General features: G+C 50.1%; 1 protein-coding gene across 2 annotated transcripts in view; it reads left to right on the top strand.

Annotated features, from left to right (window-relative positions):
* The window catches only part of SHANK3 (SH3 and multiple ankyrin repeat domains 3), a 755,611-nt gene extending 729,154 nt beyond the window's left edge, over positions 1–26,457 (top strand). The window contains exons 24-25 of one of the 2 annotated variants that reach the window (XM_043522025.1): positions 2,891–2,935; positions 21,927–26,457. In XM_043522025.1, the coding sequence (XP_043377960.1) occupies positions 2,891–2,935; positions 21,927–22,470 (589 nt within the window). In that variant the 3' untranslated portion in view covers positions 22,471–26,457. The remainder of the gene's footprint in view (positions 1–2,890; positions 2,936–21,926) is intronic. The other variant, XM_043522029.1, reaches the window with a different exon arrangement.
* Positions 26,458–26,557: the final 100 nt, after the last annotated feature.

Here is a 26,557-nt window from a genome sequence, read left to right as displayed (position 1 = left end):
GGGAAATTGACCAGAGATCAAGCGCTAGAGTGTTAAGGAAGCCATCTAGGTAAGAATGTTGAAACTCATCTTACCTGCAAACTTTCTGGGTGCTGGTATGTTGTTTTCCATGTGGTCCCTAAACTATGCCACCACCCAAAGGTGTTTTCAATGAGGTGGATGCTATGGCGTTCCTGAAACCAGTCTCTGTCTCCGTCGTTGAGGTTTCCCTTCTAGACCTGGCACTGCAGACAGCAGTAGAACGTGATACACATGCCCTGTAGGGACACAGCTGTGGAGACGCGGTATCGGGAGAGTACGGGCCATGTTTCTGGGTTAGTCGATGAAGAACTAGTGATTCGTTAATGGTTGTCTCCCCGCAAAGAAATTAGCCCTTTGATCCTGAGCAGACACACTAATCTGAAACCAATCAAAAATTTCCCTCCCTGGAAGAATGGGTGGGTTTGTGTTTTTTAAATGTTGATGTGCATTGCCTACAAGGAGACAGGGGCATTGTGGGTAATAAGTCTCAGCATGTGTTCATATCACAGCAAGCACAGCTGGCTTCACCTCATCTGATCACTAACGTACTAATCACAGCTCATGCACCCATTACTCTGAGGAGTGAGTAGAAGAGCAAACCTTGACTTCAGCTCATTTATGCCCACTGGGTTATCACATAGGAATGAGTATCTCAAACACGTTACCTACACATTGGTAAGAAACATACCCAGGCCCCTGACAGATTATTTCAGTGTCAAAGTGGCCAGAAAAAGCAGGAATTAAACCTTACAAAGCTTATCCTCAGTGTTGATTTCAGCACTGAGAGCGTCCGGTGATGAAGTTTTGTTTTATACAAATTATTGCCTAGGTATAGGGGAATAGAGTCTCTGCTCCAGGGAGAAGACTGTTCCTGCCAACTTTAAAACTGGAAAGGAAGGTCACAAAAAGGAAGCTAAAGGAATTCAGGACTTTCCCGCTTCTAGATCAGCCTCCAAAAAGCCACATTTCAGCTGTAAGGCTATGGTCAAGGAACAGGTTGCCTAGCAGAAGGTAGAAGCAGTCAATGTAGCAAGCTCCCTGCAAGCCACCTTAGAGGGGTTCTGTAGGAGTCCCACCATGTTCACTCAAACTCATTGTGTAGGTAGATTAAGAGATTGGCTTGAAGAGTCCCAGAGGTTGCATACATGGCAAATAGAAAAAAGCCCCTCTCCCATCAGGAGAGGCTGGGCCTTGTAGAGGAGGGTTGAGGTCTCCTGTGGATTAAGGATTAGACCTGAATTCCCTTCTCACCACCAAAGGCAGATCTGAGGCACACGGGTGGGGCAGTAAGCAACGTTGCGGCAGCATTCATGGTTATCATGGATGTTGTGTTTATAAGTCTCCTATTCCTAATGCAGATTTGCTGTTGTCCATGGTTTCGATTGAAATACAGATTTTGTTTCCTATTTCTCCCTGTTTCACCACTCTGCAGATTGTGACCAAGAGACACAGCAGTGTCAGGTGTCAGAAAGACTTTCACTTGACTTACAGGGGTTCTGCAGTCATGTCATGGTGTTTGAAATTGCCCCAGGAAAGCTAGGGAAGCCGCTTCATGCCCAGACCCTTTTACATTAAAAGAATGGGAGGGACATTTTTCAAAAAGATCTTGGAAGTCCTCTTGCTCTTCTACTTCATTCTAGCAAGCACAGCAAAGTTGTTACTGTGACATCCAGCTGGGACAGCACTCTCTTTAGAAACCCATTAAAACCCAGAGATGGTCACTAGGGGAATGGCCACCGTACTTTATGAGCCAGACAGGTGTGTTTGTGGGGCTTGCTCTATGCATTGACTTTGGGTTGCTCTGCACCTTCATAAGGATCTGGGGTGGCCTCCACCAGTGCAAGACTCACTTGGGCCTGACATTTGTGTCCTGTATTGGGTGCTTGCCAGCACATTTCATTTGCTGTCTCTCATTTGGCAGAAGACAGTTATGTCTGAAACAATGGGACCGATTAAATTGCTTGTTTCTCTCCCTTTGGAGTCTGATGCAGGCAGGAGAGAGCTATATGTTCAGTACAATGTTCTTGTGAACTTTGTTCCATTGTAAGTGCAACCTCTTTCCTTGTAGAAACTTTTAATTAACCCAAGGTTAAGCCCCTGTGTTCATAACACCAATACCAGATTGAAATATTGACTAAAGCCCCTGATACAGTGAGCAAAACTTCAGGAAACAAGGAGGATTCTGGAAATGTAATTCAGAGAGATGAAGAGTTCCTGTTAGGAGGGAGATGTGGTGAGCTGTGTTCTAAAACAGGTTCCTGTCCTCTCAAATCTATTGGGGAGGGACTTGATTTTGGAATATGCAAAGGGAATGGTTAGGAGTTCCTCTTAGGAGTTAGGCAGAAGCAGGATTCCATCTGGGACGAGAGCGGACAATTCTCTTGAGCTTTCCTGACACTCAATCTGGCCCAGCTATTTTCTGGAAACCAGATGTTGAGCTCAGTCTCATTTTCTGAAGAGAAATTCTTAGCGTCCCTGAATGGGCAGGAAAAACCTACAGTTTACTGCAGGCCCTCTGGTAGGGATTAAACCAAACTTCCATACCCAGAGAACCTGGGATTGTCCCCTTTGGGAAATAGTCTCTCTCTCTCTCTCAAGAGCACATTAATAGTCTATTGGCCATTAGTTCTATTACTGTTCTCACAACTGTCAAAACTCAAACCACTAAAGCAGATTTCTGGGTCAGATAAAATGTTGAATTGTATTTACCGCTCTCATTCTCTTGTTCTTTCTGTAGAGCATTCTCTCTCATGCACGTGTTCTTTCTCCCTCTCTTATTCTCCCCTCCTCCCCTCTCTCTCTGTTCCCCATTCTCTCCTTCCCCCTCCCTCCCCCCCTCCACCCCCCATTCTCTACTCCCTATCTTTAGGAATACCACTGTCAGATTGTCTCCGGCTTTGGCTGTTGAATTCATGTGATTATGAATGTCCCATTTTCTCTAGTAAATGCAGGAATGTGAACTCAGTGAATACTGAACTGAACTGGCTCCCCGAATCCTTTTGGTTCCAATCACCTGGATCCCTTTTAACGTCTCCCCGAGAACCACACTCAGCCCCCTCTGGTCTGCTGCATCACAGTAAACTTCAAACCCCGTCAGAGCATCCAAGCCTCACTCATGCCACTTGCAGACCTCAAACCCTTTCTGTTCTGCATTGTCTCTGCAGATGAGGGGCTGAGACTACTGCACACTCACCAAACCAGAGAGAGCTGGGGCACCGCCCTGGGGGATGCACCAAACCATTTGTCGTCAGGCTTATGCCTGATACCCAGCAGTGAAAGAGCTGTGAGGGAGTCACCAAACCCTGCAGTGCTAATCAATTATAAGTGTAGCACTTAGAGAATTGCTTTTCTACCATAGAGTTCAGCACATTTCTGTGAAATGGGGAACATGCCCCACCTCAGTAGAGCAAGGACTGCCCACGTATTAGCTCCTCAATACAGCTGCACCCGCCCTCCCACTGTTGCTCAGTTGGTCATTCTCCTCAGCTTCTTCCACGCAGCAGAGACCTCTGCAATGGGAGGGAAGTGTGAGGAGCCAGCCCTTTGGCCCAGCATGGGTTTCTGGGAGTTGCAGTGGTTCTGGAATGATTTGGGATGAAGTCTGTTCATTCTTCTCCGTGTTGTTATTGTGCCCCGGACTGATGCTAACATTCTCTCTCATTGCCTCTCTTCCTGCTCTCACATCTGCATGTCTGCGCTGCTCTGTCTAGAACCACCTCAGGCCTCAGGAGGGTGGGCGAGTTGTGTAAGTGAGCATACTCTCATCTCATAGCAAACCCATGTTGTCCTCCCTGTGCTGCTCTGTGTGTCACGTGCCAGTCACTCTCCCTTCTTCTCCCACAACCATTGGGATGTGGGAGAGGAGGGAGTGGAGCTTGCTGTGAAGTGTGAACTTCACACCCCCCCTTTCCCCTTTTGTGCCCCAGTAGCATGTCTGTGTCCCTGTGCTGTGATAGTATGTGCTGCTGATTTCTAGCAGGAAACTGAGGAAATTCCCTTCTGGCTCTGACATGGTTCAAACTATGGCTTGGGAGAGCCCTCCCACTCCAAAGCATTGCTCCCAGGGGGACAGACAGCAGAGGATGCACGGGGGCGGGGGGAAATTCCAGGTCACTCGGCAAGTTTTCAATCAAGCATTCGCATTTGTAAGGTTTGTGGAAAAGACAGAGAGTGAATTAGCTGGCAGCTCCCCCACCGCCAGCATTTGCTCCTCCTGCACCTTTCCCATCAGCTCCCTGAGAGCTGACCACATTCCCTTTGTCAGAACTGGAAGAGCTCAGAGCCCCAAATGTCTTTTCCTTTGAGTACATGTTTCCCTGCCCTAGGACGTCTTTCGCTCACTGCCTGGGCCCTGGAGCAGACTCGGGGGTGAGGGGTGGTTGTGAGATGGGGAAAGTAGCATTTTATCCTGTTTCAGCTCCTGAAATGAAATAACATTTCTAGGCGTGGGACAAAATGGCAGACAGAGAAGGGGCTATCTGGGCTGGGCAGCAGGAGAATGCTGTCCTCTCTGCCAGGTGGCTGAGCAGCCACAGGGCAGCTGAGGTGGTCACGTCAGGTTCTTGTCTTGATTCTGACTGAGTGAACGTGAAGCCCTGTCCCATGCAGACTCTAGTACAGACACCGTCAGTGACCAGTGTCTGCACGGAGCTGTCACAGGGGACTCTCAGCCTGAAGACCCTGTCTGAGCCCAGCACAGACCCTGGTGGTGGCCAGTACCCCTTGAGGACATTGACAAGCAAATGGCTGATCTGTTCAATGTAGCTACCTGGCAGGGACAGGCAGTAGGACCCTAAGAAAGGAAGTTCGTGTTTAAACAATACCATTTTCACTGCAGAGTGACAAGAAGAAAATCCCAAGCATGAGCTGAATGTGACTGGCCAGAAGGTGACCTGGGGCCTTGAGTAGGCGAGGGAAGCTTTGAATTGTGATGTGCTCCAGAGTCCAGGGGGCCAACCCAGTGAATTTCCCCAGAGTGCATGCCCCACTGTGTTCCAGTTGTGTGACTGCTGTGTCTGTCTATCCCTCTGTCTCTCACCAGTAGCATAAATCGGAGTCCAGCTCACTACCTATGTGCTGTCTCCATGTGTGAAGGCAGCTCCAGAGCACAAGCAAAGTTCTGGACAGACTCATGTTGGTTTTTACTTGTCTCATTTTCTGCTGATTGCTGAATTTCCAAGGCTGCCTCCCCATCCCAGTGTACAGCTGGGCTGGGCCAGAACCCCAGGTGCAACCAAATGGCCTAAGGAATCTCCTGTCCCCATCCCTTTCCAGCCAGACACACAACTCACTTCCACAGGGACCAGAGATGCTCCATTCCCACAGTCTCTGATGTACAGGAATTCTTAACAGAGATGTAGGAAATGCAGAAGCCCATCTGTCTCTGGGCTGCCTACAAATTTTAAAGCCCTTCAACCCTTAAGTATACCAGGAGACCCTGGGAAATAAGTATGTTCATGGCCAGCGAGGAAGGGTCCTCCTCAGGTCAGAGTTCACTCCACATGTCCGTGTTTTCATGCATTCAGTCCTGTTGACTCTGTGACTGGTGTTATACAATGTCTGAGTGTTCAGGGCATTATCGTGTGGATTTAGGAAGAACTGGGCCCCTGCATCCAGATGTGGATTCAAACATGTCTCAAAGATCCAAACTGAGGCAGCAGCCTGGACCTCCCCCATCCTGATGCTACAGAGAGAGAGGAGGGGTCTGAACATAGCTGTTGCTTAGACCCTTCACTTCTTCACACCTCATACTCCCAGAACAGTGCGAGCCTGCCGGCAGCACCAAAGACGTTAGAAAGAATCAAAGTGATCAGCTTTGCTTGGAGTGGGTGGAGCTGGTGTCATCCCCGTCCAACTGAGTATGCGTGTCAGATGATGGTCACCTTGTCTATGTCCCACTGAACAGGAGATTCAGACAGTGCTTTGATCGCTCTCTCACACACACCCATACACACACACACACACAAACCATGGGACTGAACGTGCGCATCAGCTGTTGTTTCCACTGCACAGCCCTGTTTGTTTATGTGAGAATTTTTTGGGTGTTGTTTCTTCTGAGCCCAGCAGCCCCATCTGACTGTGAGCATAAGCTTAAAGCAGTCCCGTGCGTCAGCCCCATCCAGTTGTTCATGAGCTTTGAACAATATTTTGTCTCTGCCCCACAGCCCCATGTGTTGCTCATAAACGGCAGGCAGCGCTCAGGCACAACTCCAAGAGGGTGCAACCTTTGGCTGATTCTCGTCATGGTGCCCTAGCCCCATCCAAGTATACATGAGCTTCATACAAAGCTTAGTCTCCATCCTACTGCCCCATCCTTCTGAACATGAGCGTGATTTCTGTGCTACCCAGCCACATGGGAAGAGCCTCTTAATAATAATCCTAGTTTCTTCGTTGAGTGTCCTCTGCATATTCCCACTTTGGGGATATGTGTCAACTGGTGTCACTGAACGGTGCAGCCTTCTACTAGCAATGCCTGTGAGAGTGCTCATGTCCCCCCCCAACTCCACCTCCCCCCTCACTCCCCGGCTTTGAGCACATTCTGAGGGTGGAGCTATAAAAGAGGGTGTGGCAATGGTCACCTCAGTTCCTTCCAGTCATGCGAGGGTGTGAACCTTCTTGGGAGTCAAGATCCCTAGCAAGGTGCCTTACTTTGTTAATCATTAGCAAGTTAGGTGTAAATAGAATGCTCTTCGTCTTCTTTAAGCATGAGGATAGCTAACTGCCTAGACAGTTTCCCCTGTAGGACAAGAGTTCATGCTTTACTGAGAATCCACCTGATGAGCATTGCAGACTAATAATGCCCCCTATTAAGGAGGACCGTAATGGTGCTGAGCATGCACTGAGAGCACCCTTTGTTGTCTCTGATGCATCTTCAACATGGATAGCTGCGGCGATAACTGTCTGAAGACAAGCATGGCTATGCTCGTCCACTTTTCCCCATCTAACAAGGTCAAAGATTTAAGATCTTCTGCTTGAAAGGGATAGACTTCTTAGCTCTAAAATGGACGGAGGATTGGAGAAAATGAAAGAAACAAGATCAACAGCTAGCTCACTGGGTCTCTTGTAACCTTTCAAGAGAAGAATTCTTACAGCTGCCTTCAGATGTTGAAGGCAATATTATCCACCTTATTCTTCATCTTCATATTTCAACAAAGGCAGACAACACTACCAACAGCAATCCTCTGCTTCTCAGCAGCAATATAAAAGATGTCCCTTTAAATCCAAGATGAGTCAAAAGAATTCATCCTCCACTTCTTCTTTCCTTGCAGTTAAACTTCAGGTTTGACATGAAGATCGGGAGCCAGAAACCCAGCCTTAATTCTGTTCCCCTAACAGTTGGAGAACGTTTATGCCATTTGGACACTATAGTTTTGGACACTATAAAACACAGTTGTATGATCCAGTTTGAGAACCTTCCTCTAAATCAATCTCCCCCGTCAGGACCCTTCTTACAACTCAGTGTTAAGAACAAAAATCAACACTCCACTAAGGGAGAAAGAAGTAGAAGAGGTTCCAGTAAATCTAAGAAATCGGGGTTTCTACTCCTGCTCTTCCCTAATTCCTAAGAAAGATGGAGGTCTTTGTCCAGTCCTGGATCTGAAGAAGCTAAACCGATAGATCCAAAGGTTTCACATCAGAAAGTTAACTCTAGGATCCATTATCTTCTCCTTGTCCCATCTAGATTGGTTTGCTGCTCTCTATCTCAAAGAATCTTACTTTCATATTTTGATAAGCCCATCACATGGGAAGTACCTTAATTTTGACATAGGTCATTTCCAACACAGGGTTCGCCCCTTTGACCTTTCTAGTGTACCCCAAGTATTTACAGAATGTCTATCTGTACTGGCAGCTTTTCTGAGAAGATGGGATTTTTATTTTACCATAATTCAATGATTAGCTCCTAAAAGCAGTTGCCACAGATGAAATGAAAGGAGTCACTCAATTCACATGCTCTCCATTAGAAAGGTTGAGATTTTTGATAAATGAAAAGAAATCCCTATTGACATTTCTCACAAAATATCCTTTTCATAGGAGCACTTGACTCCAGAATGATGAGCGCTTACCTTCCAAAGGAGAATTCCTGAAGATGAAATCTACCATTCAGTCTCTACTTCAAAGTCCATCTCAGAATGTAAAGTTCTTCCTCTCCCTACTGGGTCTTATGGCATCACCGTATATGTTACCCCTTATGCAAGACTAAGAATGAGACCCTCCCCTTCAGCACTGATTGGCAAGAAACTTCAGACCTGCAGTACAGGATATGAATCTAATACTTAATATTCCAACAAGCTTCTAGAAAGCTCTTTTGTGGTGGATGAACCAGGAACACATACGGAGGGGCGTGATGGTCAGCCTTCCCTCTCCTTTCATGATCATTACAACAGATGCCTCTAAAACAGGAAGGGGTGAGCACCTCAGCAATCATTTAACAAGAGTTCTCTGGAATCAGAAAGGTGACCCTCTAGCTATCCATGTCCTGGAGTGAAGAGCAACTCATTTGGCACGCAGATCTTTCCTCCCTCAGGTGCAAGGATCTGTGGTTCAAATGGCCATGGACACTATGACAGCCGTGTACTGTGTGAACAAACAAGGAGGAGCCCATTCCTCACAGCTCTGCAAGGAGGCTTTGGAGATGGATGTATTCTTCACCAGAATTGTCCAGTAGCTCTGCGTATGGCATGATCGCTCAACCAGTTAGCAGACCAATAAAGTAGAGACTCTTCCAGAATGCAAGAATGGTACTTCTTCAAGACTGTGATCCAGGACATTTTCTCTCCTTGGGGTGCTCCAAATATAGACCCGTTTGCCATAAAATTCAACACCAAATGCCATTGCTTTTGTTAAAAGGTGAGCAGATACTTCTGCTCTTGAATAGATGCATTCATGCTCAGATGGGGTACAGATCTAATGTATGCTTTCCCACCATTCCCTTTAAGTTTGAAGGTTGTGAAGATGATCAGACAGGACTCAGCAAGGATTATATTTATCACCTCTGCATAGCCGAGACAACAGTGGTACATGGACTTGCTCCTTCTTTCCAAAGGGAACTGCAGATGCTTACCTGTGTCTCCGGACCTTCTGTTATAGCAGCATGGGAAAGTGTACCATTGTGATCCACTTTCATTGCATCTAACAGCGTGGGCACTAGGGCTCTGACAGAATTAGAGAATGGTTCTCTATAGATGTACATGTTTTACTTAACGCTAGAAGATGATCTAGGAAATGTTACCATTTAAAATGGAAAAGATTTTCACTATGGGTATCTGTTAAGGATATTGATTCTGAGTCAGCTCCTATTCAATCCATATTAAAGTATTTGCTGTTTCTAAAGAATAAGGATGTATCCGTTACATCACTCAGGGTACATTTAGCCGAAGTTGTGGTTTTTTATATACCAGTAGTCAATCTATATTCTTGCATGATATCGCTGAGGTTCTGAAAGGCTGAATCGTTATCCCCTGTGAGACAGCCTGTTCCCTCATGAGATTTGGACTTAGTGCTATCACACCTCGTCTCCACCCTTCAAACTGTGTCTTCTTGCTGTCTATTACATCTTCTGACTAAACTGCATTTGTTATAGCAGTAATGTCAGCCAGGAGGTTTAGTGCACTTCATGCCTTAATGACTCACCTTCCAGTTACAATTTTTCATAAAGATAAAGTAGTTCTTCATCCTCACCAAAAATGTATACAAAAAATAATTTCTTATTTCCCTGTCAATCAATCCAGTACTCTTCGAGACCACATTCAAACAAGGGCAAGTCAAAGCTACACTGTTTGGATGCTAAGACTATTATTTCTATTTCAATAGGACTACAGATTTTAGATCTTCATGCAAGCTCTTTGTTTTATACATGGATGCCTGTAAATGAAATCCATTTCCACACAACCTGATCTCGGTGGGTCAGGCTGTGTAGAGTAGAAAAGGGATAACAGTGCCTCATGGGCTCCCTTGCTCTGCAGTGAGCACACCCCACAAGAGCAGTGGTTGCTTCTGTTGCATGGTTCAAGCAAGTCCCACTAACTGAAAATTGTAAAGCAGCCCCGTGGAGTTGAATACAAATGTTTCCCAAGTGTTATGTGTTAGATATCACACCTCAATCAGATGTCCAGTTTGGTAGCTTGATACTGCCTTCCTTGTTCTAATTAGGACTCCTTATCCACCATGCATCTTTCAGTCTATACTGCTGACTACACTGTCCTGAGAATGGGAATTTGCAGAGGACACTCAGAGAAATGAAGGTAACTTACTTGTGGCCAAGATTCCTCGAGATGGACTCTGCATAGTCACACTCCTTCCCCTTCTTCCCCTCTTCTGCGGAGCTGTGAGTACTCATGGCTCTTTCAGTGGAAGGTTTGAGGCAGCAGCTGCTGCCATGTCCCCTTTTACAGCCTCATGCTCAGAGAGTGCTTGATCGCTGAGGGGAGGGGTAGGAGGGGGCACGTGAGTGCTCTGATAGGCCCTACTAGCAGACAGCTGCACCATTCAACGGCTCCAGCTGATGCATATCCCAAGAGTGGAAATGTGCAGAGTCCATCCCAAAGAACCTTGGTTACAAGTAAGTAACCTTCATTTACCTTTTGAACTGGAGCTGCATAGCGAGGACTCTTCCCATAAGCAGCACAGACAGGAGGCAGGCATTGCTCATATATAAAGCACTTTATGAAGATGCATTTCCACTTAATGTTTAAAAAAATAAAATAGTGGATCATCGCAAGGGGGCAGAGTCCAGGTTGTGTATTCAACCGTAACCTTTGCTTTGCCTAACTGCTGCTTAGCTGTGCAGCCTTAACATTGCCTTATTGTAACTTTTTGCGTTTAATTTCCTAATTTTTTTAAAGACAGAAGCTTTAAAAAAATAATAAAAAGGAGGGGGGAAGGAAAAAGGCCCAATTCTAAAACCAACTAGGAGCAGTCAACACAGATTCCCAGGTGTCTGCTAGTACTGAAGACTAGGTACGCATTTCCAGACCTGTGCATGTCCATATCTATATTAGCTATATTAGACCCTGTGAGGGGGCCCCACTGTCAGCAGTGTTAAAACATTCCTGGGCAAAATTTTGCTCTCACTTGTACCTGTGTAAAGCCAGACTGATTCCACTGAAGTCAATGGATTTACTCCAGATTTACAGCAGTGTAACTCTGAAAAGAATGTGACTCATGTAACTTTAAAACGTCAAAACCAAACTTCCCTGTACCTGGCTTAGCACTTTGATCTCAGTGAGATTTACAAAACAAGCTAGGCTTGAAGGAAATCAGTCCAATAGCTTGAGTGCGACAAACATTTATGTAATCAAACCAACTGCCTCCTATTACCCAGCTTTGAAATATGCTGACTTTCTGAGCTGTCTCCCATTGAGTGTGCACCTCCTGGCTTGATGAAAAATAGCTATTGCACGTGCTCAGTGCACAATTTTGCTTTATTTACACCATTCTTTCCAAACCAGCTGAAGTGCCTACTCACTCCTAAGGACTGGATCCAATTTCAAGTGTCAAACTTTGGCCATTTTGGGTGTTCCAAGGTATGGTTAGAATTTTCAAAGCAACAAAAGTGTAGTTTTCCACACTTATAACTCAAATGCAGAAAAGCGATTTTAATCAAACTCTCTAGACAAACTTATCATCTGATAGGACACAAACAAGGAGGTTCAGCTCAGTGTCTCAGGTAAATTTCTCAGAAGTATCTTAGCATGTGAAAAAAGGAGGCTAGAATGGAAGCTGTTTTGCAACCTTAATGTACAGTTCTACCCTCCTAATGCAGCCCCCTGTCCAGGGCCATCTGACTGCCCCCACACACAGGAGCTTCTGGGTACCAATATGCCCTCTTCCAGGACCAGCCAACTACCCACATAATGCAGCTCCTCTAGGGATCAATATAACAACCCTCAAAATGCATCCCTTTGGGAACCACCTGACCTACCTTGAAGATGATACAGTGGCTGCCCATGAGCAAAGGAAACAAGCACCAGAGAACAGGTAAATATACAGCTGGGTGTCATAGATGGGTCAGAGCAGGAGTCAGAAGCTAGGAAGCAGAAATCAGAGACCAAGTCAGGAGTCAAGCCAAGGGTTAGAATCAGGAGTCAAGCCAAGAAGGCGGTGTAGAAGCAGGATATGAAACAAGTCAGGTGGTCAGGAAGGCAGAAATCAGGAACAGGATAAGGCCCAGGAGTCAGGCAAGAGGCAGGATCCAATGTAGCAGCCAGTCAGGAATTCATCTAGTTGTTCACACAAATTCCTGTGCCTCCCGGCTTATATAGTGAGTCTGAGCTAATTGGAGAAGCCAGATGTCTCCTCCAGTTGGGAGCTTTGTGGGCAGTGCCTATGGTGAGCAAGGTTCTACCAGCCCATACTTGCTGGTACTAGTAAGCTGCTGGGTGCTGGCTGTGGTCTGGGGACCTGCAGATCCAGGTTCAGGACCCATCATCCTTCACAGTGGGGCAATTGATGATTCAGCTCCAGCACAAGAAACTTCTAGTGTCCCTTGAGTGGCATGTTAGCACAGGACCCATTCTGGGGTGCACCTGCACCAAAGCCTCTGGAAAGCTGTGACCATCGGGGCTGCATACACACTATCTTGTACTATCAAATGTTCTAGCAGAGGTTATATAGCCACATGGCCCACCGGTGCCTCTGCTCTTTCTAGCCACCACACAGCCAGGCTGGAACTTCCTTGCTCCCTTCCTAACACATAGGCCCTGTCTGCAGTGGTCTGTCATGCCTGCCTTTGTATTTCTAGTTAGTGCTTTAGATGACATGAGAGAACCTGTTATATGGGATCAGGTAATTCCCACTGCCCCATTCCCTTGTTGCTATGACCCTCACCAATGAGATGGTCTCAAAGAATGGCTCTCCTGGCTGATAGCATTTCAGGACAGGGGCATCTGATACAATGTGTGTCAGGGTGTCAAACGTTTGCTGGTGGGGAACTGCCCAGTTCTGCTCACCATCCTGCCTTGTGTATGCCTGATGTATGGCCTCCGCTCCTGGACAGAACATTTCTCATTCCTGTGGAGTGCTGTCTCCCTTTCATATCGAGTGACGCTGACGTGTCTCTGAGTGCCTTGCTCTTGCTGGGCTCTGCTTTCAGCCCCACTGTTGTGAGCAAGCATTGCACATACATCACTTTTCCCTGTATGAGATACAAAATTTTCTGGGATCAGTTTTACATTCTTGTCCCTAGCCTAGCCGTAGAAAAGCTTGTAGCTTTCTCTCATGGGTTTCATTCAGCTTCTGTACATTGCTCCCTTCTCCTGCAATGGGGATATCATCTGCAGCTATTTTCAGCCTGGGCAGTCCTTCCAGCATTTGGGAGAGTTTCGCTGGAACGCCCCTGGTGCTGGGCTTGTGCCCATCTGCTTGTACAGCCATCTATAGCCACCTAATGCTGTGGGTGTCAGCATGCTGGACTCTTATCCAGGCCTATGTGCCGTTCCTCACCTCACAGACCATGAAGATGCTGGGGTTGGAAAGTGCGGGCGAGATGTCACCAATTGTGGACAGTGGCTGCTGGCATCTTTTCAATGCCCAATCCAGTGGCTTTGGGCTTGGAGTCCCCTTTACCACCACCATGCTGCTTCCCCGGGCCATACTGGCCACTGGGTGCTGTGCTACCCCTGTTCGCAAACCGAGGTCCCTGGCTCCCGCTGCCAGCTGCTGCACTGCAGAGGACACACTGCTCAGACGCTGCCACCGTGTTTTGTTTACAGAGAGAAATGCTGAATGCAGGTTACGATGAACAATGGAACTTTGTTAAATCGCATAGAATTGGAGGAGGGTGAGAGAAGGGTGATCAGAAAGAGCAAAGCCTGGAAAAACTCTCAGAGATTGAAAAGATTTAGATTGTTACTTTACGGAGGAGACAAATGAGGGGGGATTCAGTTAAAAGTATAAAAAGTACTAAATGGTTTAGAGAAGAGAGACTGGGCACTTTGTTCTTGTCACATAACACAAGAAAGGGCATGCAGTGAAATGAAAAGGTGGCAAGTTCATAATAGATAGATGAAGTACTTCTTCACAACGCATGATTAACATTGGAACTCATGCCATCGTGTGTCTATTTTAGAAAGGCTCTTATGCCACCCCTCATCACCATGGTCTCTGAGCACCTTCCAGCATGCTTTAAGCAACATGACTAACTCCTGTCACATGGGCTGATTCTCTCTCATCCTTTCCCCCAGGAGAGATTTGTGTGCAGTTGAGTGGGTTGTTTCGACAGCGTTTGTTTTCTCTGAGTTTTTCCTTTTTTTTCTTTCTTTTCTTTCTTTTTTTCTTTATTGTGCATATCAGCTGTCAGTGAGGTCAAGAACTTAGTGAGGTTCCAAAATAGATTGGGCATTTCTATGGCTAACAGGATTAGCCGTCGCCCGGGTAGCTATTTGTAACACGTGGCAGGAATGCATAACTCTGTGCTTTAGGGCTTAAAACTCTAATGATTAGAGATCATGATCAGATCTTCCTGGGGATCGGATTATCCCATATCTGCTATTGGGGGATTGTGACAAAGTGGGACTGTTCTTAATGTTTTCTCTGAATATTGTGGGGGTGCCTCAGTTTCCCCTAGGCAGTTCTTAAGTATGTAGGTGGTGGGATAAGCGTGTATGATCGTTGCAGAGCCCTAGAGGGCAGGTGTGTGCAGGGGTCTGGACACAGAGAATGGCCTGTTTCCTGGCAACTGATGGCCTGGCCCTTCCCCCCTGCAAGGAGAGCTAAAAGGTTGGAGAACAAAGGGATCAAGTGACCTCCTGGCCCGGGACATGTGGACAAAAGCCCAGAGGAGGGAGGGGCTGGAGGGGGAGTCGGTTGGGCTGGCTGGGGGACGTGGGATGTGAAGGGCAGACATGGTTGTCTGGCTCACTGCCCCCCCAGAATGGACCCAGCTGAGGGGTCCTGTTCTCTGCACCTACAAGCTCTGTGTTAGACCATGTTCCGGTTGTCTAATAAACCTCCATTTTACTGGCTGGCTGAGAGTCACAAAGTTGGAGGGCAGGACCCTCTGGCTCCCGAGGAGCCCACCTGAGCGGACTCGCTGTGGGAAGCGCACGGAGGGGCAGAGGATGCTGAATGCTCCGAGGTTCAGACCCAGGAAGGTGGAAGCTGTGTGAGCTTTGTGTCCTGCAGACAGTCTGCCTCACAGAAAGGAGACTTCCCCAGAGTCCTGCCTGGCTTTGTAGGGAGCAGTTCCAGAGCATCGCCCGGGGACTCCGTGACAGGGATTCCCAGACCTCCTCCTGAAGCAGCCAATTCTGGCCACTGTTGGAGCCAGGCTACTGAACTCGATGGACCCGCCAGTCTGATCCAGTGAGGCAATCCTGTGTTCCTGTGTTGCTGGAGGAGACTCCATTTCAGTTTGTAGTTTTCTCAGGGCTGACAATGTCATGCACAAGGTGTGGAAAACCAGGGAGATCTACAATGGGAAGGAGGGCCTGTTGGGCGCCAGCATGGTGGTGGTTGAGGTTAGCATAAGCCATTGTAATGAGTTGCCATATGCACCATGCCTTGGCCTGGTGGGGAAGTGTGGCCGGTTTTCTGCATGCCCTTTAATTTGGAAGGGTCAGTGAACCTTTGTGGACAAGCCAGAATTGTGGACCTTTTGAGTTCCAGAGATCTGGGAGAGCTCAGACCACAGTCTGAATGTGCAGGAAAGGGACTAGACTGTGACACTCTCTCTATCAACATCTCATCCAAAGAGCAGGTGTAGGATGTGACCAGCCGTGTAGGATGTGACCAGCCGTGTAGGCGGGTGATGACCTGCCAGAGTCCCAAGAAAGCAAGCAACTAAATCGGTTTGGGAGGTTTTGTGTCTGGTGCCTTGTTGATGTGGATATAGGAGTCCCCCAAGGCAACGAGCTGAGGGTGTTTCGTCTCCATGGGCACAGTCAGGCCTTTATGAGCCATGAAGCCTTTGGCAGTCTGTACCTAAGAACTCGGTCAGCATTAGCTGTGCTTCTGGTTTCCGCTGTAGGTGGCTGAATTTAAATGATTTGGTTTTACCTGTCTCTCTTTTGGACCTAAAGTTGGAGGAGAAGAATCCTGTTCCACCTGCCACCGTGCACTTTCTTGGCTTGTGATGGGCTAACCAGCCTGGAGGCGACGAGGGGGGCTGGCCTGGGGCTCAGGGTGCCATCCTGCCAGGTCTCATAATGCAGGCTTTATTGTGAGCTTCACCAGTCATGACAGCATAGTCGGCTGTCTATGTGCTGACCACAAATCTTCACTGACCACCATCAATTTGTGTTCATGTGACTTTGTAGCACCTGCTGTGTGTATGTCTAGGCAATGGCTCTGAGCGGGGACTAGGCAGTAAATATCTGCCATAAGACATCCTATATCTGACATGTCTTTTTTCTCTTGGGCCATTCCCAGTTTGGACTGTGATAAGTGATGAGCTGGGTTGAATCAAGGAGCCTTCTGAGTGGTGCTGGGTTTCTGGTTCCCAAATGCTGTGATTACAACAGACCCATTTGACACTCAGCTAGCTGAGTCCTTGGAGGAGAATGGTTATGGAGAATGGTAGGGGGAATAGTGGAAGGTTTTTGCCTTCTTCATGTTCAGCTTAGTCTTCAGTCTATGCAAGTAGGAGCTTCTCTCTAAGTATTCTTCCAGAGTCTTCGATTCCACCAGTAGCCACTGGTCACCCTTGCTGCCAGCCACGCAAAGGCTGAGGCATGTGGGGGCTTTTGAACATTTTACTCTTTGTGTATTAAAAACAAAGTATTTCCTTGTATCAGTTTTAAATGTGTTGCCTTTCAGTGTCATTGTGTATCCCCTGGTTCTTGCGTTGTGAGAAAGGGTAAACAGGAGTGTCAGATCTACCCTCTCCAATTGGAGTGTTGGCCCACGGGGATTCCCCAAAGCTCGCTCCCAGGAGAAGGGTGTGAGGCAATTAGAACACCTTGGATGTAAGCACTGTTCCTCACCAGCTCCTCCACTAAGGGTGGAAATCATCAGGCACCTCTAGCCCCATAATGATTCCTTGGCACGGGATCAGATGATCCCCCTTTCAGATCACTTTGCAGAAGGCCATTGAAGGACAAAGGATGGCCCGACATTCCCTGAAGGCAGCTCTTAACACTTCAGATAGAGCAGCTCCATCTGTTGCTACTGCTGTTACCATGCAGAGAGCAGTGGCAAAGTCTTCCTGCAGACTTGCTGTCTGCGGAGAATACTTACTTTTGGAGGGCCCGGGGTTTTCAATTCCTGCATGGTTAGGCTTGGTTCAACTTTTTGATCTTTGGGAGTTTATCAGGCATTCTTCAGGAAGCATCCTGACAGTAGGGTACATCCTTCCAATGTCAGAGACAGCCCCAGCCGCCTCCATCTACAAACCAACAGAGAAACCTCACGGACATTTACCTATTATGGGCAGCAAGATCTAAATCTCAGACAGAAAACAGTGACTTCTCCTTCCACTTCTGGACTCTCATCATTTGTGAAAGAGAATATTGGAAAGCCTCAGACTGGTTCCGTGAATTTCTTCATCTTTCCTCTCCCTTTTGAAAACTGTTGGCGGCATGCAGTGAATGGGTTTTGCAGATCACCCAAAGATGCTTTTTTCCATTCAGTTCTGCCCCAAACCAGTCCCTTTCCCCTCGCTTTTCAGGGATAAATCTTGTGAGTGAAAGGGTTCTGAGGCTCAGTCACCACCCTCCTTCAGGCGGGGAGCAGCAGAAGTGAGACCTCAGCCCAACAGAATCAGGGAGGAGGATTACTGTGCCCATTATTGCCTCAGCTCGGAGATGCCAGGATGCCTCATCACCTTCTGGACCTAAGAGGACAACCCCTTCCCTAAATCCAAAGCACTGGTCTCAGCTCACCCTTACCTGTGCTACAGCGAGATCACTATAACGACAAAGTTCTACATTTGGTCTTCCCATTGCACCAAGTTTTCATGACAGATCACATGAGAAGGCAGGGGATTTGCATCTCCCCATACCTCAGCAATTGGTTGGTACGGGTTGTACATCACAAAGAGTGCATGTCCTCACCTAGACCTGAAACCTTTGCAACTGGCAGCGTGGTTAATGCAATCTTGATGTGAGGAGTTGAGGATTACTTATTGCAGGTATGAAAGCACCTGCTGGAGAGTAAAAAAAACAGCGACTAGAGGGTCTTACTAAGCAAACTGGTTAAAAGCTCAGCACCCCAGTCTTGGCATCTGTCCCTAACATCCTGGATTATTTGTTACTTTTGAAGAAATCTGGATTGAGCCTCTTGAGTCCATTGATAGGCCACAACTGTGTCAGCTCACCAGGATTCTGGTCAAGGAACCTGTGTTTGGACACCCTGCTGTAAAATGATTCTTAAACAGGTTAGCCAGGCTCTTCCCAGCTGTATGGAATTCAGTTCTCTCATGACTTTTACACTGAGTTTTCACTAAGCTGATGCTCCTTTGCAACCTTTAGGAGGCTGGCTCCTACAGGCCCTTTTCTTCCCCCTGCACTGAAGTCAGTCGAAATCACTCCTATCCTGTGGTGGGAGAATCAGGCCCTATCTTACTTGTTTCCAAAGACTGCATTCCTCATACCAATAGCATTAGCCTCAAGACCCTGCTAACTCCAAGCCTTAATGGCTAGCCACATGGCCCCCCACTCACTCCTGGCACACGGTATTCCCTGAGGATGAAGGTAGCAGAGCTCATTCTCCCTGGCCTAAAACCGCTCTGCCTCACGTCTGCAAAACATTCCTATGGTGGAGATAGGTAGAGGTGCCACCTGGAACTCGACCCATTCCCTTACATGGCATCAGTCTCGTGGCCTGGCCTCCAGGTCTGCTACCAATTTGGGAGAGCAATCCTACAATCACTTTTGAATGACTCTTCTTCTCCCATCCTCCTCCCTGGGGATTTGGGACTGCATATCAACCTCCCCAGAGCGTGGATGTGTGCCGACAATGCTCGGCTCAGGACGTACGTTTATCCACCAGTAACTGTAGCTCTTTGAGTAACTCCCCAGCCCAGATCTCCACCCACCACTCTGTTGCAGCGTCTCCTAGATTCAAAGTGGAAGGAACTGAAGGGTGGGAACCACTGTGCCTTTTGAGTAGAACTGAGTAGAACTGGCCAAAATTGTTTTGGCAAATTATTTATTTGTCAAAAATGCAGTTCTTGGTCAACTAAAACTCTTCACGAATTCAGGTTCAATTCAGCAGATATTTCCAGCTGGACAAAAAATTGGGGGGGAGAAATCCTGGCAAAGTGGAAACATTTTTATTTTGAAATGACGCTTTGTTTAGTAAATTAGCTAGATTTGATGAGAAAAACTCAACAAAAGCAAACAAAAGACTCAAAAATGAAACATTACATTTTGAGTCAAACACAACATTTCATTCAACTCTAAACTATTTTATTTATGTATTTGTTTGTTTATTTATTGGGGGGGTTGTTTTGGCAAGAAAAACTGGAAAACTGTCATTTGGGGTTAACATGAAATGAATTTTTTTTTTACTTTTTCCATTCGGCCACTGAACTAAAAACTCAGTTATTTGCCCAACTCTAGTGTTGAGGGAGTGTGGTGGTGGGGCCCACAATGGTCACAGCTGTCCAGAAGCTCCAGCCCATGGTGCTTTGCACAGAGATGTCCCACTCTGCTCTGATACCCCCAGGGGCAGGTGAGTAACTGCTCTTTCCAACCACGAAGCCAAAGCCAGAATGACCCAGGCAGCAACAGAGAGAGGGGAAGGGTAACATGTCACACAGCATCAGAAAGAGCCAGACAGTGACTGAGACGGAAGCGAGGCACTGTCCTGAGAGCCCCAGGCTATTAATTCTGCCTTTCCGCTGGATTGGCTGCAGGCCTGCGCGGCCTCCCATCCGTATGGCTGGGTTAGAGGCTGCTTCATCCACGTCACATAAAGATGCGTCTGCCTCTCAAAGAAGACTGGGTAGTGAAGGAAGCACCGTGGCCTAGCTACGCCCACCCTTGCTCCAGCCTTTAGCATTTCACCCCAGGATTAGCTGTTGTGTTTTGTGTCCATGGAGCACAGAAACAGAGCCGTGTGGTGACTTCAGTCCCCTCTCTGATTCCAGTCCCACATGCACCCTTTTATCTGCCCCACTCCCCATTAGTGACCTGGCCCAGATTTTAGTGGAATGGGAACATCTGACGAGAGCTGACAGTCAGCTCTGTTCTTGTGACTATTCCCTGAGCCTCTCCCTGGGGCACCCAGACAGGCATCGGTGCACTGGACAGGCCAGTCTTCAGTCCCAGGATGTTAGTGTGTCAGTTTAAATACACTCTTTAATGCTTACACAAATTCTTCTGATGCCAAGGTTGATCCAGGATAGAGGCGGCTGGTTTTCTACCTCCAGCACCAAGGCCTGCCTCCACCCAGCCAGACATCCTATGCTGTCACTCACTCACTCCCCACCCACCGCAGCAGGAGGCAGAGAACGACCCCGTGGTGCTAAACAGCTGGCGTGGCATGGCATTGCACCCATTCTGTCTGGTGGGCCGCGCTCTGTGACATTGGGATACCCAGACCCAAGCCAGTGGGCCTGAGGACCCGGATGAGGGATGCCTCAACCCATACCAGTGACACCCAACCTACCCAGCCTGGGGCTACCTGGACCCCCCTGTGGGGCTGAGCTACCTGGCCTGGGGCTACCTGGACCCATGCCAGTGCCGCCAAGCTAGCCAACATGGGGATACCAGAATCTGAGCCAGTGAGCCTTGCTTCTCTGCTCAGAGACCCTCAAACCAGAGTCCATCTGCCATGGTTTCCTTCACAGGAACATTCAGAGCAATGCCACATTGATCCACAGTGGGTGAGAGGAGCCTGTGCCTTTGGCAATGCGAGAACTGGCCTTTCCTAGTCGGTCTGGCGGGGAGCCTGGGAGGTGTGCACTGAGAGAAGTGAACCTTCTCTGGTTCCACCCACCCACCACCAATAGCCACCTGGGGGAGGGAGGGAATAAACACAAGCAGAAAAGAAGACGTTCTTCAAGGAAGAGGCCTTGACTGTAGCACATAGGGTAGCCCTCAGTGGCACATAAACCTCACAGCTTCTAGAGGAGCAGGGGGCACGCTCAGCCTTCTGCAGCCATGCCCCTGTCTCACGCACGCAACGTGCATGGGTCAGCATTACCCACACGGAAGATCTCACACCCTGCATTAATGGGCCAAGAGAAACAGTCAAAACACCTTGTACCCCGTGTCCTGCAATGCCACCTGCGCCCCAATACTTAGCTCTCACACCTCCCCTGTGGTGACACACACTCTGCTCGATACCGCCTCACTGTACGGTAGCTTTACTCCCATTCACACCCCATGATGCGATATGAGCCAGCTGGGTCCATCTTGTTCCAGGCTTGGCTCAGCCCTCTGTGATGGCAGAATGCGCTCAGGAGGTTTCCATTACTTTCTGATAGCATAGTGGGACGTAATGGCAAAGGCGGATTCACAGTGTTAGCAGGAGGAAGCTGCGGAGATGACAGGCAGTGTAGTGAGGAGGCTCAAGTTGTCTCAGCCTGTGAGGATGGTGTAAAGCGGGAGTCCGGTTAAGAAGCTGCTGCAGCTCTGTGTGTGTACGTAGGGAGTGTCAGGGCCTCCCTGGTGCATCTCCGTGGGCGTCAAGAGTTGGTGCATCTGGGCTGTGTTTGACCCGGGTGTGGATGCTCGCACACACCTCTGAGGCTTCCTCCGGAATCTGGCCATCAGGGCTTTCCCGAGAATCTTGGCTAAAAGACTCCAGGCTTGATGCCACCCCAAGAACAGCATTCCCTTGGCCACTGCACAGAACCACTCCTCCTGTCCCAGACTGACCCTGTTCTCCAGCGGCTGGCTGCTCCCCCCATGTATACTGTATCTGTATGTTCTTGTGTCTCGGGAGCTCCACCTCACCCCTACCCTTTGCTCTCTCTCTCTCTCTCTCTCTCCCTCTCCCTCCCTGTATCTCTCTTTCCACAGACTTTTCAGTAGTTTAGGAGAACTCAGCACCATTTCCCAGCGGAGCTCCGGAACCACCTACACAGTTCGACCTGGCAGCCGCTACCCTGTAACCCGACGTACTCCCAGTCCAGTGAAGCCTGCCCTGGATAGGACAGACCCTCTCAGCACCGTGCGGCCCTATGGATTGACACCTCCCACCATCCTCAAATCTTCCAGCCTCTCCATCCCGCATGAGCCCAAGGAGGTGCGCTTTGTGGTGCGGAGCGTGAGTGCCCGGAGCCGCTCCCCATCCCCCTCACCCTCTCCTGGGCCCCCCCTGCACACTCTGCACCCACCGCGGCCCTTCATGCAGAAACCCCTCCACCTGTGGAACAAATACGATGTAGGGGACTGGCTGGAAAGCATCAATTTGGTGGAGCATCGAGACAAGTTTGAGGACAATGAGATTGAGGGCACACACTTACCTGCCCTCACCAAGGAGGACTTTGTGGAGTTGGGGGTGACACGTGTGGGGCACCGCATGAACATTGAGCGAGCACTCAAACAGCTGGTAGACAGTTGACCATCCTAGGCAGTGCTGGCCTCTTCCAGAGCCAACTCACGGGGGGGAGGGGGGCGTTTCTACTAGACAAATAAAACCAATTTGATTCTCTTTCTATTCTGACCACTGCACTGAAGGGCGAAGAGCTGAGGAGCGCCCACTCACTCCATACACCCAGAGCCCCAGGTGTGCACAAACACACACGGACACGCACACGCACACACACAAACACATGCTCAGCCCCCCCACTCAACCCTGCACCAGCCAACACCGCCTTTGGGAAAAGGAATGTTGCATGAGATACACCCTCTTTTCTGTTCTTCTAAAGGGTCAGGCCTGCACAGCGCTTGATGTGCCTTTCCCCAGGGGCGCTGCTGGTGGCAGGAGGGCAGCGGGCCATGCCTGGCTGGCCCGTGCTCCCAGTCTGCGGGAGAACCTTGCTCACCTGCGCGGAGCAGGCTGTGGGACGTATTCTGATCAAAGGGCTGTGGAGAGCAGGGGGAGAGGCCGGTGTTAGTGGTGCAAATTAGGAACCAGAGCTCAGTTTAGGGTGATGGGGCTGTCAGCTAACGAGGCTCAGCTGTGTTGCAACGGTCGTCTGGTGACCCAGGAACTGAACTGATCTGTATGTGATACAAGGTGGGCGCTTGTTTGAATGTCAGTTGCGTCCCTGTTCCCTGAGCTGGGGCAACCAGAGGCCTAGGCTCCGTCCTGCCACGCTGCTGCTCAGCCGTCCCGCGAGAGTGGCTGACTGGTAGGCAGGTCGGGGTCCTCTGTGACCAGCGGGGCAGGAGGCTGTGAGGCGCCCGGAGGAGCTGCTGAATAGCATGGTCGTGGTGATGGGAGACTTGGAGGGGCCACGTGGAGAGGGCAGTGCTGGCCCTCACGCGGCCCCTGACGCCAGCTCCGAGACCGGTGAGGGCAGGCAGGCACCGAGGTGCAGGTCCCTAGGCCCTGCAGTGCGGGGGGAGGCAGCCTGTTTCCCGTGTGGGCAAAGCCTGTGCTGGCATGTGGGCGCCTGGCACTATTGGTGGGCTCCAGCTCAGACAGGCCCTAGCGGCCGCTGCAGCACGAAGGGCCGTTCTGATTCCATGGCCAAGAGGCACAGTCGGGGCTGCCCCGAAGGGAGAACCAGATCGGCTGCCTCTAGCCAATCGCTGCTTCTGCCTGGGGAGCCCCTTCGCTCTGGGCTCCTTCAGCAGCTTCCACCCCGAAGCGGAGCAAGCCTGTTGCCATGCAAACAAGAAAACGGTGATGGCCTTGCCGAGAAAGCCGAGCCTTTGGACTCTGTGTTCCTCTGCCCTGTTGCCCTGGGCTGCCCTGGTGAGAGAGGAAGTGAAGCCGCATGGATCGAAGCATGTTTGGGGGATGTCCAAGGGAGGCTGGTGGGGAATCAAGCAGAAAATGCTTTGCCAACGTTCAACGGGGGTGCGGGGTGGGGGGAGTCTTCTTTTGCCTCTTGGTTTGGGGTCTTGTTTCCAAGGGGGACACATTGATGGCTAATATATAATCTCCATGCATTTATGTAGAGCAGCTGATGATCAACAAGAGATGATGCTAAACTCCAGGATTCCCATGCCGTCCTAGTCATCCTTATTTTGCATCTTTTTAATCAGCTCTATATTTGAAACGAGAAGAGAACAAATATCTATATATCTATATCTGTAGCACCTGAGTTTGTTCGCATTTGACTAAATCTCTGTATCTCTAGACTTACCGAGCTGCTCCCTTTCCCTGGGACACTCACGACTTGGCGAGTTTTTAGTGACTGACTGAACGAATGTTAAAGTCTTCTAAAGAATCTCCATCTTCTTTCGGACCCTCAGGATTTTAAAGATTTAGAAACACACAATAAAATGTGGGCCTGGGCCAAGCCAGGTCTCCCATTCCCAGAGCGAGCCGAACGGAGCTGCAGCTTCCCCGACACAGCTGCAGTCCTGGGGTGCCCGGTGCAGCAGGTCCCTCCCCGCCTCCCCTCCTGAGGAAGAGGCATCGTCGTCCCGCCGCACGCGCGGCAGGGGTCTGAGTGCAGGGAGGCTAGGGGCCCACACCCAGCCAGCAGGGCAAGGAGGCGGGCGCCCTTCGGCTGCTCCGCAGGACGTGAGGGTCAGGAGTGAGGCCGCGGAGGGGAACAAAGAAGGGCCCTGTCAGGTCAGAGCCTGGGAGGTGGAAGGAAATGCGCCCCTCCCCGTTCCAGGGCTGGGCAGGGCAGCTCTCCAGGTCCCCTGTCTCTGAGGCCTGGTGTGTGGCTAGGCAGGAGGAAGGCCTGCTGGGAGGAGACGCTCGCTCTGGGCAAAGGGCTTGGTTGCAGGGGCAGTGTCCCTCCCGGCCTGGGGGATGGTTTGGCCTTTTCACCAGTCAGCTGTAGGAGAGTAATAGTAGCCCCTGGCACCCCCGCCATGGGCCTGCCTGCCCCCAGCGGCCCTGGGGGGAGCAGCGTTGCTTTGTAACGCTGGGACGAGCCCAGGAGGTGCTCCCAGGTGTGGTTGGAGCCAGGGAGATCTGCGGCTCGCTCCTTGGCTGCTGCTTGTCCCTTCACTGCTAGCGCACTGAGTTGTATCAGGTCTCATGTCTGCCACCATGCCCTCCGGCCCCCTTCAGGCATGAGAGCATGCAAGGGGGGTGGGTAAATTACAGAGAAAGAAAATAACCCAGGGAGGGGACTGTCCTGCAGGGCCACCCCAGCGTGGCCTGCAAATGTCACACACTGGCTTTTCACCTGTCTTTGATCTCTCACTCATACGCCCAGCCCCCAGTTTCTAGGCGCCCCATCTGGGGTGGGGTGGGGCTCAGCCCTTGCCCCCTTGGGGGACTGGTGTGCCCAAAAGGCCAAGTGCCCCTGTGAAGGCATTAATGCTTCTGGTGCTAGAGGGAAGGACAACGAGGTTCCTCTCCGACCCTCACACATCTCGGAACCTTACAGCCATCAGCTGGGGCAGCCCCACTGTGTGCTGGGGAGGGGGCTTGGGGAGCGAGCTCCCCACATACTCTGAGGGTGCTGTCTCCCTTCCCTGAGCTGTCACTCGCGCGCTGGGCTCAGAGGAGCAAACCCAGCCCTGTCAATTGCACCAATTCACCCCATGCTGCATCTGGGAGCTGGCAATGTGGGGCAGCGCCATGGGGAAGGGACAGAAGAGGGCTGGGCATCTATAGCCAGATCAGTCTGGAAAGTCAACCCTGCTGTGCGCCCTCTATGGACCCCAAACACTCACTGGCTAATCCCATGCCCTGACCCAGACGCAACCCCAATCACCCCATTTCCCCGGGGCCCCACGGCACCTACCCCAGCCCGAGCCCATAGCACAGCCATCCCAGCACAGCAGCCCTGTGACAGCCACTGTCCCAGCGCTCCTCAAGTGCCCAGCCCCACGTCCCAGCCACCAGCCCCATGTCCCAGCCACTAGCCTCACATCCCAGCCCCACGTCCCAGCCACCAGCCCTTCGTACCCAGCCCCGCATCCCAGCCCCACGTCCCATCCACCAGCCCTTTGTACCCAGCCCCACGTCCCATCCACTAGCCTCACATCCCAGCCCCACATCCCATCCACCAGCCTCACATCCCAGCCCCACATCCCATCCACCAGCCCTTCATACCCAGCCCCACATCCCAGCCGCCTGCCCTTTGTACCCAGCCCCATGTCCCAGCCACCAGCCCTTTGTACCCAGCCCATATCCCAGCCACCAGCCCCACGTCCCAGCCACCTGCCCCAGGTCCCAGCCACCAGCCCTTTGTACCCAGCCCCACATCCCCACACGCGTTACTCCTGTACCCATCCCTGGCCACATATTCCAATACACGCTACCCACACGCCATAGCCGCAGCCCCACACACTGTATCTCCCAGAATACACATCTCCAGACACTGCATTTGCACTCCCCTGCCCCATATCCCCAAACATACCCAACCTCTATCCCCATACACCGTATCCCAAGCCCCAAACACCATACCCCCAACCCCCTAGCCCCGTACACTACCCCAGCCCTGTATCCCCATACACTGTACCCCAACCCCTATCCCCATACACCATACCCCAGCCCCCAAGCCCCAAACACCATACCCCTTAGCCCCGTACACTACCCCAGCCCTGTATCCCCATACACTGTACCC

The sequence above is a fragment of the Chelonia mydas genome, chromosome 1, assembly GCF_015237465.2.
Source record: "Chelonia mydas isolate rCheMyd1 chromosome 1, rCheMyd1.pri.v2, whole genome shotgun sequence".
Lineage (NCBI taxonomy): Eukaryota > Metazoa > Chordata > Testudines > Cheloniidae > Chelonia > Chelonia mydas.
The sequence above is the reverse complement of the archived record's forward strand: the minus strand, read 5'-3'. Positions and strand labels throughout refer to the sequence as shown.